Below are 15,843 nucleotides of genomic sequence, written 5' to 3'. Positions count from 1 at the left end.
ACTGATGCAATCGGATTATAGCACCAGGTGGGAGGATTGGTTTTCACTGGGAGAAAGAAGAATGAACTACTCTAATGCACCAGTACAGTGGAGGGCTGAGCACAACAAATAAGTAGCTGTCCTTTGAAGCTTTTTTCTTTCCATGATCAAACTCCCTACTTAAATGCTTATGCTATACTTAACAAGAAAGCCACTAGCTTTAAACAACTTTCTAATTTACAATACTACTTCCACCTCCCCCCTGCCACTAAGACAGTCAATTTTCAAGACATCATTATTTTAGAAAAGAAAGTTTTAGCAATAAGGCATATTTTATTGTGGAGAGACGTTATGCTGTTTAGAAAATCAACAAAACAAACATTCTGGAACATTTTGTAATGCTATGTTACTATTATCTGTCGTAACTATTATTATATATACTATTCTCATCAATTTATTGTGACTTGATATTAACAGTGACTGCTAAACATAATTTGCGGAAAAAAAAATCTGCATGATTTTGTCAATTTGTATTAAATGTTAAATGAAGCTTTATACAAACATTCTCTTGCACAAATTTTTCAGTAACCTGACCCATGTTACAACAAAGACATTTCCTGTGGTTACAGTACTGAGTGAATACTGGAAAACTGTAAATTGTTAACATTGATTTTATCAGTTTTCACATCTCAATTTGAAACAGAACAAATGTAAAATATGTAGTTACAGAGTAAATATTCAGTATTATGACTTTTTTCATACTGTAACACTTAAATATCCAGCGCTTGCTAGTAAAATCAGAACTTTCTTTGTTGAGATCTGTCTGTACAAACTACATTAAAATGCTAGCTTTAATGGTATAAATTAATGCAACTAAACTAGGAAATGCAAAAATAGAATTGACACTTGTGCTACCTTACCTCCTTTTCTTAAGTTACCTGATTTTACAGTAGCTTTTCTGCCTCTGCAAAAGTTTGGAAGGGCTCCGTCTTTTCCTCAGAGTCTAGAGTGGCAGCTGCAAGTCCCATTCTGAATATTATTGTTGGTTAAATGCAAATGAGAAAAACACAAGAAAAGGTGCATGTTCACCCGCTGCATGATTCTGCCAAACTGCAGAATCGACATTAAGCAATACCCCTTTGTCCTGAAAACTCAGAAAAAAAAAATAGTGGGAAAGGTGATGGTGCTTTAAAAATACGTACTGTAAAGAACTTGAAGGGGTGCTGTGCAGGTCGTCATTTTTTTTTGTTTAATGTCCAAACACTTAAGTCTTATTTTAATGACCTGCATAATACTAATGTTATCTGAACTGCACAGCAATTTGTGTACTAAAATATTAAATACTAAATATTAAATAAAATAGTAAAATCTGTTAGAATTAGAAAGATATCAGACTAAAAAGTGGAAATGATGTAAGCCAGTCATTTTGAGGGTCTGCCACAGATCAGTGGTCTCTGGTTTGCAGTTGGGTTTGGCTTGGGGTTTTTTATGATGACTGCAGTGCGTGCTGCATTTTGCTGGATCTCCCCATGTACACAACTGGACTCACTTCTCAGACATTGTTTTGGTGGTTTCATGACCAAATGCTAAAAGAAATGAACTCAGGAGATTAAGTCCTTTATGGCAACACAAAGCCTGTACACTGGCATGCTGTTAAAAGAAAGTCCAATACCACAGCTGCTCTGTCAGAAAAAAAGGGTAAAATAAAGGGCTACTTAGTACCGTCATGACATTCTTTGAAATATTCTGTACTTTTTATATATTTTTGAACAGCAGGTCAGTAGTGTGCTTGATGAAGGCACCCACAACTTTGCTGTCTGTGCATAACCCTAATAATTGACTTTGCTGCTGAGAACCTACATCAAAGATAATGAACTTTCTGGTTCATCATGTGCCTGTTGTCAAATGTGTTTAAAACGTCAGTTGTGGATCATGTCAGATAAATTTCCGTGGGCAGCAAACTTGGCATCAGTGGCAACGGCTTGCAGGAGTCAATTTTGATGACCAAAGATAGCGCGAAAGGGAGGGATGGCAGTCATGCCATCAGCGTGTGCACAACCACCACGATCACAGCAATTACTGGGAGCTAGATGTTCCTTCTTCAAATCCATGCGTGCACGGATGGATTCAGTCCTGTCATTTGTTCTTAAGGTGACACTCAAGTCACTCAAATGAGGAGTTAAGAGCTTTTCAGTCAAATTAATCATTTGACCTAGAAGCTGGGATAAGATAATGCTTAATGAACATATTAATTAAACTGCAAGCAGATGCTCAGCAAGTTTCCACGTTACCACTGTGGGTTGTGCCTTGCTGTTCTCTTACGCTGTCTGGAATAATAATTTTTAAACATTACGTGCTCTTTCTCCGAATGCAATCAGGGAAGTTCATACTGTTGCCCTCTTGCATTTGGTAAATCTTAAGGTTGTACCCACACACATCCCACTTAAAAACAAAAGAGCATTCAAGGTACCTAACTTCATTATAACAGATCCATGGTATTTAAAAAAAATACTGGTAAATATGCTGATTAATCACCGAACAGAAATTAGCTAGGTCTTAACTGTTTTTCTGTCTTCATGAAAAATTCTGAAAAGGCTGCAAAGGATTATGCCTCCCTCTGCAATGATTACCACTGAATCGGGAGTTGTAACGAACAGGGTAACTTCAATCTGATTGAGACATCATTAGTTGCATGCAGTAATTTAAAGCTCGAATCTGTTGTAAGTGCAAAAGCCAGTTTCAGTCCTCTGAGGAATCTATGAATTGTCTAATAAAAAACACAGAGGTCTCTCTCTTTTTTTTTTTTTTTTTTACTGACAAGCTGCATGTCAGTAATGCTACTATGCTTGGACTTGAATAGCACTTGAAGTCATCTGTAATTAGAGGCATAGACTCATCTACCATACTCCAGTACTTCCAGGAACATTCAGAAAGAAAAATATACCTACAAAACATATTGCTTCCCCCTGCTGCAAACAGACTAGGAAAAGGCAATACTACTATAAGTAGTAGTATGAGGTAATACTACTGTAATTAGAACAGGACTCACTTGCAATACTGCCACTAGTGACCATCAATAAAGAGGCATTAATTTCCTCTATGTCTGCCAGATCATTGGGAAAACACTGAATGGCAGCTGGTGCTGCTTTGCCCTTTACACAGAGAAGGGAAGAATAAGGTGTGAAAGTCACATTTACTACCAACGTAGGCACTACCTGCACAACCATGGCATTGCACGGGCGTGGTCTGCCGTTTGAACCGTTAAGAATCACAAGTTACTCTAGGAAAAAATGCCAAGGTCAAATCCTACTCATATAGCTGATCCACGTACTGTTGATTTGATATTCCTTATTTTCAGCCTTAAACCAACGTGTGGTGTTTCTAAACATTTAGTCTGTTGCTTTGTGTCAGAGATGCCTGTAGTGATCACTGAAGTAAATCCTGAGCACCAGACACCAGAACTTTGCAATGGCACGAACCAAATAAGTATCTGGTTTTCTGAACAAAAAGAACTGTTGTATAACTTTAAAGGTTCTTTTACACTCTTGTTTCCATCTGATATAGATCAGGTTCTTTGCAGATTGTTTTCTTGAGCAGAAACTGTCACTCTCACAAGCCGTGAAAGGTAACTTGCAACACTCCAAGGTAAAAATTTGCTGCGAATGTTTATTTTTAAATGTGTAGAATAAACAATCCAAACTGCCCTCACCACTTTGAAAAAGGAAGAAGCATGCAGCTGATGAGTTTGCGAGCATGTTAAGAAAATGGTAGGCCTTTATTGAAAAAACATGTGGGTAATGGCGGTTACCAACAGTGGTACAGCCAGTTGTGCTACTCCACAACTCACTGGCAGAGAGAGCTTCTGCCGCCCTGTCCAGAGACTGGCCCAAGCTGTACCATGCACTGCCACAGTGGGGCAGCTGGAACCCGCTGGCTGATGAGAGCGGAGACAGCAGCAGGAAGACAATCCTGGCTCGTGGGCATGGGACTTGTGTTTTGAAGTGTAGGACAGAAAGAGAGGTCAGGCCCTAGTTTGAGGGTATGGGGAAGAGGATGGAGGCACAGCACAGAATTGTCCATGCAAGAGCAGAGCAGCTGCTGACTGCACCCGCAACTGCTGCTGTCATCCCAAGGACTTAGGATATCATCATCAAAAGTTCAGCAAATGTAGTTTCTAGACATGCGACAAACACATTATGGTCAACAACAACAGAAAATGAAAAGTATACGAGAATAGAATTAATTCCAAATTATGCCAAACAAAAAAAAAATAAAATCTGTAACAAGTACTGTAAGACAACTGTTTAGGATCTTAACAGTATTTGTTGTAAAATAAATACAGTGAAAAGATTAAAAGCACTGTATTAATTTCAGTTTCACTGAGAAGGGTTTAGTCTTTTATACGTCCTCTCCAAAAAAATAAATCTAAGCTTTTGAAACATGTTCAAACAACTTCTCAAAGAGTCTCCATGTCTGTACATAATTTTTATTCTAGTTATCTTCAAAGCCATTTTCATGAATTAACAACAAACGCGTATGGAAGAGATCTTAAATTTATTAGGTATTTTTTTTACAACTTTTATAAGAAACAAGAAAAATATGTACTCAGAAAAACTGGACACAGTGTATCAGACAGTTAATTTTTTCATATTTATACTTTTAATATATTCAATATTTCTATAAATTAAGATATTTTCATTAATGGAATTTTATAAAAGTTTATCTGCTTCAAATCACTGTGCAATTCTCCAAAACACCATACTGTCTACTGCAAGAAATTTTCACTGGCTTTCTAACAGATTGCTTCATGGTAGGAAACTCCCTATCTGGAATTATTCTGTATTTGATTAAAACCCTATAAACTTCATATGTGTAAGATTTCTGGCCTGCTTAAATTGTTTCAGTTACTGCAATATAAAAGCCTGTTTAAATTTTGTATAATTTGTGGATCTATTATACAATCAAAGTGGCAAGTTTTGTTGTATTTAAGGTGTTGTTTTAAAGTCATTTACTTCACCAGACAATTTTTAGTCCATGTGACTTCTTATATTGAACTCATTTGCATTACTAATTAAAACATTCAGTAGCTATGCATATACTGGTTACTCAGTCTCTAGCTTTTCACTGAATGCACAATATTACATACAGAAACTTGACAGACACTCTTAATTATTGTCCTGATTTCAGCTGAGATAGAGTTAATTTTCTTGCTGGTGGCTGCTGTGTGTTCAGAGTTGGTGTAAGATGAATGTCAATAATGCACATTATTTTAGTTGTTGCTGTTAGGTGATGTCAAGGATTTTTTTCAGCTCCCTATAGAAGCTGAGAAGGAGGACAGACAACAGTGGAATGGCCAATGGAATGTTCTGTACCATAGACGTCATGGTATATAAATGGGAGTTGGCTGGGGGTGCCGGGGAGGGAATCCGTGATCTCTGCTTGGGACAGGCTGGGCAACCAACCAGGGCATTTCATAACACAAAATCAATAGGTTATTAAAGCCTGCATATACTAGCTACAGTGCATAAAGGAGATATAAGTCATACCATTTTGAATTTTAGCATAACAAAGCATTTATTTCATGGTGGGTTTTTGAATATGAAAATCCTACTTGCTCTTACAATAATTTCTGCAAAAAGCCACACAACCCAGGTCCTGATAAACATTCACACCTATAAATTATATCCATTACTGGAAGAATTTTAATACAGTAGGCTTTTACCAAAAAATATACATTTTCCATAAAATCAAAAAATAAAATATCTGAAAATGTTCTGTGATAAATCTAGAAAAAGAGGAGGAATCCAGTCTTAAAAGTTACATTCTGCTCTCACATACACAATTTAAATTGAGGCCAATGCATGGTATTTGTACAGCTGACAGAAGAATTTGACTCAGTCTGCAAGATTAAAATGCAAAGATTTTTAAAAGTATGCAAACTCTTATTTCAGAAGTTTAACTTTGTCCTTTAAAACTTTAAATTTGGGATTGTTATTCACTTTCTTATTAAATATGACTAGAATATCCTCTTCTGATTTGTGATGTTCACCAGCCACTGCGTAATACTGAGCTATAACCTGCACAAAGACAGAGGAACGGTTTTGAGTTAGTAAAGATGATTCCACTTTAAGCAATAATAGATTCATGTTCCTGTATTAAAAGTAGCATGGAATCTATTATGTATTATTTCTTTGCAGAATTAGCACCAAATTTGTTCTGTAGTCCATAAGCAATAAAAAGATGTCCTTCAGTTGACATTCTGTCAATTGATACTCTATTAAATAATGTCAAACTTTTTTGCTTACGTGGGGCAGGATTTTATGAACTTAAGCATTACAGAAAGAAATGCACAAGACCAAAGGGGATTAAAAAAACATGCTGTACAGTACCTTTTTTCTTAGTTTTTTAATTGAAATTTCATTGTCTGGAGCCTGTTTCAGAACAGCTTTGATGGTTCCTTTCCAGTTGAATTTACCTAGAAAATAATTAGGTGTACAACATCATTAGTAAAATAACGCATTTGCAGGTCATATTCTCTAGTAGGAACCAGTCTTCAATCTCCTAATTTTGGAACCAGTTCAGCTAACACAACAGTTCATTGTTACCTTACTGACCCTACAACAGCAGGGTGTCTTAAGCATAAAGTCAGGTAGGCTGTTTCTGAAGATTTTAAGAGGACAGATAAGAGGAACCAACTGAACTCAGGTCAGGATAGTTTTTATTTAACTTCTGTGCTTCCGCTATTAAGCAGCAATCCTTATGTAATACAGGAATAATTGGGAAGATCCTGTGCCCTCACCCTTAGAGCACAAGTAGTGAATTTCACAGAGTAGCCAAGTTAGCGGTCATTAATTGGTAGTTTTCAAACAAACAATCTGTATGTTCAAGTACATACATTCCCCAACAGTAACAGTGTGTTGGATGATAGGCATAAGTGGGTTTATCTAAGCATAAACTGTCAAACACAGCTGAAGTCCAATTTATGATTCACTGAGCAAAAATGGGGATATAAGAGATATAAAGAGATAAAAGAGAGCTGTTATCCTTTTTCCTCTATGTTGGCTAACGTGCATGGCAGCAGGGAAGAGACCTGCTGTGGTGAAACAAGCATGCCAAATTCCTCACTGCCCAGTGGAAGCATGTGTAGCCAAAGGTTGCCAGTACAGCAGAAGCAACGAATCAGAACTAGTAGAGCATCAGGTGTTAAGTGTAGCACAAGCTACTTACTCTCCAACAGAAATGTATACTGAATATACATATGTATATGTATACTGAGGCACAATTTATTTCATGCCTTGCTGCACAAGCCCCGCATTTATATTCTGCACAAGGTCTTTTGCAGAATAGTTTAACTACCTAAACTCTCCCTCTAAGAATACCTTTATCCATTCCCACATTTTCTTCATTGCCATTGGTGTTTTCTGTTCCCACGTCTTCTGAAATGCTTTCAGTTTTCATTCTCTTTCTTGTGATATGAGGTTCCTCTAGAGATGGAACTGGATAAACACACACCAAAAAATTATAAAACTAGAAGAAAAGTTCTGACTGAGAGGACTTAAAGTTTCTGTTCTTGTAACACGAGTTTGTCTTTGCTAAGAAGTTCAGACTGTAAAACCACACTGTTAAAAAATAATCTAATTTGTACATGTAACTTACTACTTAAAAAATACTACTGAAATAGATTATTGAGCTTTAAGGCATTGACAAAAAGCATCTTGAAAACAAACAAGAATATAAGATGTAGGATAGATACCTTCTGCATGTTTACGTTTGCGTTTCTTTACGTTTGTTTCCTCTTCTGTTTCAGTCTGATGGTCATTTCCATTTATTTCCAAGTCATTCTCTGAGCTCTCCTTTCCTTTTTTGGACTTTTTACTCTTTTTTACTTCTGACTGGTTTTCTAATTTCAAGTCTTTTTTCTCCTTCTTCTTATTCTTTTGTCTCTCTTCTTTTCGTTCTCTCTTATTCTTTTTCTTCTCAATTTTATCATCTGTGATTCCATTTTCTTCTGGCATTGCTTTTTCTCCAGTTTCTGCAGACTGCCTCCCTTCCTGCTGTTTTGGTTTATCTTGTTCCTTTTCACTTGAAATCTTTTGTTGAAAGACAGATTATTACAATTTTTACATGCCTTTTTTTGACATTACAACTTTTCTCTACTACATCATTCATGTAGCATAGTAATGTCCTGTATTCAGTTAAATCGCTTACATGTGGTGACACCAGTTACCTGAGAAATAGCACAAAATAATGTGGCTGATTCTTCTTTTAATGTAACAGCCTAAATGCTAATTACCTTAACATCACAGAAGAAATGTTATCTTACATCGTATATAATTTCCATTTGCAATAGTTGTCTATGTAATTTTTTAAAATATTTGCTAAATGTAATAAAGGGAGAGACAACTCTGTTTTACGCAGACAAAAATATAGCATATTACACCAAGATACAGAACCTATTCCCAAATATATATAAGTATATTCCCAAATATATATAAGTAATAATCTTAGCTTTGCAATCCAATTCCCTGTCTTGGGATATGGCGGGGACAACAAACTATTTTTGGACGATGTCAACAAAGGCAGTGGTGGTTCTTTTAATTGTACTTTTCTCACCTTAACATATTTGGTTTTCTTTTAATGTTCTTGGGCTTCTAATAATTTTCTTGTAGAAGAATTAATACATTAATGAACCTTTTTATCTTTAAACTTTAATTTTAATAATTACAAGTGAAATACGATAACTGAAATGTTAATGTGGCTATCGAGAAAGAGAGTACATGTTTATACAAGCAACTTAATACCAACATCTTTTTCTAATGGGTAATTCAATTAAATTTGAATTCCACTTAAGAACCTCCTTTGAGTACACTTCAAGGTATGTATTACAAGAGTATCTTGAGATGTTTTTAAGAATTCTTAAAAGCGTGTTGAAACGATCTAAACAAGAAAGTTGTGTTAGGGTATTTTACTTTACTGCTATATTCTATAGAAAATTTGAATTGTTTACTTGTGTTTAAATAAAATAATTGTTCAGATTCAAGATATTTAAAAAAAAAAACAAAACAGTTTAAATCAAGAGGGAGCTCCTTATGGCTACAAAGCCAGACACCTACAAAGGGAGTCTGAGAGGTTTTCCTTCCAGCGTTACTTACTGAATTCCTGTTGTACAATGTTGTACCATTAACTTAACTTACGTTTCTGGTTGCTTCAGAGAAAATATCCCACACCTGGTCTTGCAAAGTGCTGTCACTAATTCTCAAACTGTTCTTCATCCAATTCTACACAGGAAAAAAACAATAACTGCATCTCTGATTTTTTTTCTTGACTACCATATATTTGGTTCTTGTTTCTATTTTTCACTTAAGAATCTAATCATTTCTGATTAAGATCTGGTTAGACGTTAACTCTCTATAAATCTATTAAACCTCCATGTTAAATTGTTTCGCATATGCCTGTGTACTCTTACGAGGCTATACCATACCTCTCAATTGTCTCACCAATAGTAATCCAGAAGACATAAATATATAGAAAAGATGATCCTCAACCTTTTGGATACAGTTGGTTATGTTAATGTCCTACCAAACCTTCTGACTGTTCCCATGAGTTAAAACCTTAAGGATCTGATCTTATTTATTTGTGTACTGGACAGATGGTTGTGTTCCTAAATGGATACCTTAGTTTATTTCAGAAAAGTAAAGTTTAAGCAAATCTCTCAATGCGAACATTTGAAAGTTGCTGGGGCTATTGCAGGCGTTCCCGCTAAAAATGAAAACAAAGCACTAAATTTCTACTTATAATGTGCTTACACTGTCAGCAACAGATCAACTTTCAGGAATCTGTCATTCTAAGTAAAATGTAATGTGAAGATATTGGCATTGCAATGAAAATCCTAGGAAAGCTGCATTAGTAAACTGGAACAATGAACTACAAAAACTTTCGATCTTCCACTGCAACATATCTTACCAAAAAGAAACAGGCTTCTTGACACTATCACTTTCCCTGCTTAGAACATTAATTTTGTAGAAAAGTATTCTAACCTTCAGCTCGCTAGCAGCAATTTCACGACAGCTCTATTAGGTTCTATTTAAATGCTTTGGAAGCGATCATGATCTTCTCTCAGCCTCACAATTTGAGGCACATAATGGGGGAGGAGGCCAGCTTGTCAGTAATTCTTTACTGATAACACATGAAACATTTGGAATTTGTTTTGGCTGTGATGCAGAGTTTAGTGAAGCATCCAGTGTGGGAGATTCTGTGAGAATACTGTGCAACAGGAAAACTCTCAAAACAGTACCTTGCCTTTAGCAGGAAAAAACAAAGCCACAGAAATAAGAATCCTTTAAAAGTATGTCTAAGAATTTGGACATACCATAGAAATTGGAAATAGAAAAAAAGAAAGATATTAAAAAAACCCAAGCTTCCAACTGGAGATTAAGCTTGAATGGTGAGTGCCCAATTAAAATGGCACAGAGAGTCCTTTTAAGCAAGATGTATTTTACAAACACGGCCTATTTGAAACTCAGCTATTACACCATCTATTTACCAATTCCCAAACAAGCAATTTGTCCCACCTTTGTTCAAAGGGAGTGGCATTTGCAAGAAAGTCTATTTTAAAGCTCACTGCATGGATTACTACAAATCTCTATTGAAACATACCTGAAACTTTGCTTTTTTTCTTGGAATATTATCAAAGACACGCATTTGCTCCAGAATGTTCCGCACTTTAGGGCTTATGTTTGGCTTCTTCATTACTTCATGAATTTTCTGAATGAAGAAAAACAGAATTAAATCAGCAAAGAAGCATAATGATCAAATGATACATGAGAGGTACACAAGTCGGAAACATGTTGGACAGAAATCACCCAGTACCTACAGACTGTATAGCCTGCTCAAAAGAACTCATCAATGCACATGGGAAAAAAACTAACCTTTGGTTTTATCATAGATAATAAGATGCGTCAGTTATCTATATAAATATTTATACCTATATAGTAAGCAGAGGCAAGCAGGACTGCTCACCAATGCTTTCTGATGTACAAATTACAACCTGTAATAAAAACTTTTAGAAGTAAAGTAACTGTATCACATAGGGGATCCTTGCAGCATGAAAAAGACCTGTATTAAGAAAAGCAATTGTCAACTGATCGGTTTTTGCAAACCTCTGGAATTAATTATGAAAAATCAGGCTAACTTTGAGGCCATGGTTTGAGATGTATTTCTTCTGGCAGCAGTAATGGCTTTAACAACTATTAATCCCCATAAGAGAGCTCAGGCATATTCCTATGCTGTGGGTGCCAGCCCAAGAGAACAGACGAGGCTGGGCCGGGGCCTTGAAGAGCAGTGCTGCTTGTGGGGGAAAAAGGTTCTGAGCTTCCCACTGCTTCAAGATGTAGCCACTGGACACTGTAGAGCCTTCCTGTACTTCTTAAAATCTGTTTACTAAAAGGTTTTGTGATGCATGAAGACTACCAGAAAAGGACGCTCCATAATAATCGCTCACCGTTCTGCGTAGAAAGTACGTGCTATTGAGGAAGGCTAACAATTTTCATAAGTAATAGCATTCACATCATACTGCCTTTGAATGATGCATTCAAACAATGTTCAATCTCAACAATGGCAATGATCTGTTGACTTCAACACTATTATTCATATTCCTTGAGTATGCATGTACTTTGTTAAGATTGTGTTCTATATGAGATAGAAATCAACTAATCCACGCATAAAAGTGACCTAACTAATTGTATCTAATGGTGTTTTAAAAACATGTTTGGGAGTTCCTTCCTAAAACCTTTAAAGGAATCTAACAGCCATAAGAGGGCAGGTTCTTGAATAGGATAAATAACTACTCAAAGGGTAGGACAGAAAGCGTAGGAGACATTTCCATCCACACTGGAGCCTCTGCTGTTAAACATATTTACAAAATATCTGAAAAGAGGGCAGGAAAATTTTCCTAATTATATGATGCTATTCAGGATAAGGACTGTGAAGAAGAATTCTAGAAAGATCTTAAGAGAACGACTAGGTAATAAAAAGGTGAATTAAATTCAACACAAATTCATGTAAAGCACTATGCATAGGAAAAGCAATCCCAACTTCACATCTAAAATGGCAGGCTCTAAGACAGACACAAGCTTGTCAAGCTCAGACACAAGATCTTGGGGTTAAAACAGTGGATTCATGAAAATACCAGCACAATGATCAGCAAGAGTCAAAAAAAAAAAAAAAAGTAGATCAACTGACAAAAATGAGTAAGAAAGGAATAAAGAAGGACACAAAAGACATCATTATGATACAGAATACATCTATGGTTCATCCATAGCTTGAACAGTTCTTGAAACCTCACTTCACAATGATACAGTAGAACTGGGAATACCTCAGAGGACCAAAGATATAATTTACATATGAAGAACAACTGAGCCTGGCACAGAAATGATGAGACAGGGAGGGATGCCCAACAGAGGTCTACAAAAGCGTACGTGGCGTGAAGAGGGTGGACAATGATCAGTGCCTTCTCATATACAAGAATTAGGGAACATCAAATCAAACTAGTAAGAGACAGATTCAAAACAAACAAAGGGTGTGTTTCTTACCAGGACAGGCAATAGACCTACCAAGGAATTTCCAGAAGAAATCTCTGGTTTGGTCCAGTATAGCCTCTCTTGTGTCTTTAACGATTACAGTTATTTATCATATCTGTATATAGCATAAACCTTACCTGAATCCACTCCTGTTGCTTAGCATCTCCTTTGTTAGTTTTGGCTTCAAAATCTTTTCCACCGTATTTCTGGTCTTCACTTACGCACTTCACATGTTCCTTATAATCATCACCCCTGAAGGCAGATTTTTAACTGTAGTTCACTAAAGTGTTTCAGTCCTTCGAACTATGCAAGACTTATTCAGTCAACAAACTGAAGTAATAGATGATAGATCTAACATTTAAACCTTAATACTGTCAATGCTTATATGAATAAAGTTCAATATGCTTAAAGTACATGCTTATAAGACAGTTGACATTTCTGTTGTGCTACAGCCTTCAGTGAAGATTTCTGACTTGCAAAATCAGATCTGAGTCTTCAGTATACTGCTGCTTTTATTAATGGCTCTATAACAACTTATCCTGGTTTAAAAAGACTTACGCACATTTGTACATGTGACATACGCACAGCTATTAACACATATCTGTGTTTTACTACTCACATTAACACGTTTTAAAATTAGAAAAGCAGGTGAAAAGTGCTTGCAAAAACCTAATTCCTAAATATAGATATACTAATGTGGTAGCATAGTTCTGACCGATGTGTAAGTGCCTCCAAAAAGGAACGAATAACATAGATCTTAATCTTTTGTCAATGTAGGATGGAGAAATATAATCGTTATTTGAGAACAATCTTATTTTCTTACGCAAATTCATATATTTCAAAAGCAGTAGCTCTGCTTTGTTCTGAGGTGACAACCAAATTTGGAATTTTTGATGTTACTGCCAATCTCACTCCCTCTGTAGCGGCAGAGTAAGTAACAGCTGTTGATGAACAGAAGCTGAAAGCACTGTCACTTATAACTGTAAAAGAAGAAATTGCAACACTGTTTACTGTCTGGTTTAGTTATCCTTGTGGTTCAAACTTTGACGATTAAGCTTGAAATTATATGAAAACGTGTATAATTTTTAAATACACGTACAAATTATTCACAAATTGCCAAATTTAATTCTAATACAGCATAGGAAAATTTGTTGCAACCACTGCAGAGTGAGCAAGGCTATTTCCCACCCCTTACCTACCAGAAATCCTTGCCACAATCCATGCAAGAAAGGCACTGACAGTTTCTGCAGATGTTCACATGTTTTTCAACTTGGGCTTTCTTCACAGATTCTCCACACGCGTTGCATGTGAAAACCACCATGTTGGTGAGCGATCAGTAGCTTCTGTGAAACGGGTACAATCTTTCTCCCCACACGAGCACAGTCCTAGAAAAGGAGGAGATCTTACTTTTACAACTTGGGAGAACTTGGATGGCCGAAGAGAAACGCAGCAGTGCACCCACCAAGAGGAAGTCCGAGCAGTTTGATTTCCTCGGGGAAAGGTTCAAAAGGAAAAACTCATTTTGCCCGACACCTTGAGCGCAAGGGAAACCAGTAACTCTGAAACGAGCACACCCACACCCCCATCCCGTGCCCACACGCGTCGCCGTCGGCGGTTCACGCTTCTCCGACCCCGCGCCCTCCCGTCCCGCTTCCCGCAGCGGACCCATCTCCGCCGGGCCCAGGCCAATGCCGCCGCTGCGCGGGATCCGCCTGAACGAGAGACCTAGCCACAGGGGGCGGGGAGGCCAGCCCGCCCGCCGCCCTCGGGCACCCCCGGTCCTCGGCGGCGGGCACATCGCTGCCGTGCCGCCTCACGCCGCTCCGCGGTGCCGGTACCTGCCCGCCCCTCGCCCCCGCACCTCAACCGCCGCCCCACGCGGCACGTGCCGCCGCTGTCGCCCTGCCCTGCCCCTTCCCCGCCGCTGCCCCGCAGCGGAAGCGGAAGGAGCGGAAGCGGAAGAAGCGGAAGCGGCGGGCTTAAGGCCGGTGCTGCTGGTGGGGCGGGGGCAGCCGCCGGGCGGCCGCGCGGGAATGGAGCTGGAGCTGGGAGGTGGCCGGAGCCGGTAAGCGCTGGGCTGAGCGGGGCCGGCTCTTTCCCCTCGGCTGCTCTCCGCGCCTCTGCCAGGCCGCGCCGCCTCACCCCCGCCGAGGGCCCTTTGGCGGCTGCGTGCTCTCTCCGTGGCGGTTGGCGCTCGGCCCGCCCTCAGCCCCGTCCCCCTGTGGCGGCGGCTGCTCGGGCCCCGCTATCGCACCCCTCCCGCCCGCCCTGCTCCGCCCGCGGCGTCTCCGCGCCTTCCCGCGGTGCCCCTTGCTCTCGGTGCAGGGCCCGCCCTCCCCTCAGTGCCCGGTCTTGTCTCCTGTGGGAAAGCCTTTCTCCGTCCCCCTCCTCCGTGCTACGCCTCGAGCCGGAGCTTGAGCCGGGCAAGGCTGAGGGGGGCTTGAAATGGTAGCTTCAGCATAAACAGCGACTGTGTCGCTGGGGTTCTTCTTGCTCGGGAGCAGCTCAGCGTTCCGCCTTTTCCCATGGGAGACAGGCACCTGCTGGCTGAGGGAGCCCGAGTTCTCCGGTTGCTAAAGTACTTGCAGGGTGCCGTGGTGGGAGACCTGCAGAAAGAAAGCAGTTCTCTGGCAAACGGATGTGATTTCCTTATTTTAAAGCCTGGTAGAAACCCCATAATAATAAATAGAAAAAACTACAATATAATAGCTCACCTTAATCCAACAGGAGGCAGTGAGTCACAGAGTAACAGCATAAATTAAAACGTAGAGCCTATAAGTGCTCATGAGAATTGAGAATGGGAGCAACTGCTTTCTTCTCATGTTTAACCCAAGGTGTTTTTTCAGCTTCATTCGTTAGTTAGAAGACTAGAGGTTTTAATTGTCCTAGTAGGTGGAATTTTCCTTTCATATTTACAGGCGTGGAGTTTCATCTTTCTTCCAAAAAAAGGAAGTATAGAATTGAATGTAAATGCGTTGTGTGGGAATGTTACTTGTCTTCCCTTCAACCGGTTCAAAGATGTGATTTTTAAAAGAGATTTTACATTGTATTAAATAAAAAAATTAACATACTAAATTGTCGAATGAATTAGAGCCATGTGGGAAATGTGCTTAGCTACGCTAGCAACAAATATGGAATAAAAAATGCTACTACAATGTTCTTCCTTTTCAGTTTAGAGTGTGAAGAAACTGAGGGTTTCCTCTACAAATACTATTGATTTTGTAGTTGTGATGTGGTTTTGCCTTAGAATCTAATTGTCGAAGTTGTCTAAATTGCGTTTTTGTTG

At 38.7% G+C, this 15,843-nt stretch overlaps 2 protein-coding genes across 7 annotated transcripts in view; one reads left to right on the top strand and one right to left on the bottom strand.

Annotated features, from left to right (window-relative positions):
- Window positions 1–4,518: 4,518 nt before the first annotated feature.
- LYAR (Ly1 antibody reactive) lies at window positions 4,519–14,551 on the bottom strand. Of its 3 annotated transcripts, none has more exons than XM_063337360.1 (9): window positions 14,419–14,551; window positions 13,757–13,942; window positions 12,695–12,809; window positions 10,636–10,743; window positions 9,174–9,257; window positions 7,733–8,069; window positions 7,359–7,475; window positions 6,369–6,454; window positions 4,519–6,056 (listed from the first exon to the last, which is right to left on the bottom strand). In XM_063337360.1, the coding sequence occupies exons 2-9, from the start codon at window positions 13,876–13,878 to the stop codon at window positions 5,922–5,924; spliced, it is 1,104 nt and encodes a 367-aa protein (XP_063193430.1). In that variant the 5' UTR covers window positions 13,879–13,942; window positions 14,419–14,551; the 3' UTR covers window positions 4,519–5,921. The 3 variants fall into 3 exon arrangements, with proteins under 3 accessions (XP_063193430.1, XP_063193431.1, XP_063193432.1); XM_063337361.1 differs by having other exon boundaries at window positions 14,396–14,492; XM_063337362.1 differs by lacking the exon at window positions 9,174–9,257.
- The window catches only part of ZBTB49 (zinc finger and BTB domain containing 49), a 38,085-nt gene continuing 36,735 nt past the window's right edge, over window positions 14,494–15,843 (top strand). For all 4 annotated transcript variants that reach the window (XM_063337359.1, XM_063337358.1, XM_063337357.1 and 1 more), the window contains exon 1: window positions 14,494–14,622. The gene's annotated coding sequence lies outside the window, so the exon portion shown is untranslated. The remainder of the gene's footprint in view (window positions 14,623–15,843) is intronic.

Source organism: Chroicocephalus ridibundus, chromosome 5, assembly GCF_963924245.1.
Source record: "Chroicocephalus ridibundus chromosome 5, bChrRid1.1, whole genome shotgun sequence".
Lineage (NCBI taxonomy): Eukaryota > Metazoa > Chordata > Aves > Charadriiformes > Laridae > Chroicocephalus > Chroicocephalus ridibundus.
The sequence above is the reverse complement of the archived record's forward strand: the minus strand, read 5'-3'. Positions and strand labels throughout refer to the sequence as shown.

Coding starts and splice junctions, on each gene's coding strand:
- LYAR (XM_063337360.1), bottom strand. CDS start 13,878: ATGGTGGTTTTCACATGCAACGCGTGTGGAGAATCTGTGAAGAAAGCC. Junction 10,744..12,694: donor AGCAACAGGAGTGGATTCAG/GTAAGGTTTATG, acceptor TTCTTCATTCAG/AAAATTCATGAAGTAATGAA. Junction 8,070..9,173: donor TCTCTGAAGCAACCAGAAAC/GTAAGTTAAGTT, acceptor TTTCAACAAAAG/ATTTCAAGTGAAAAGGAACA.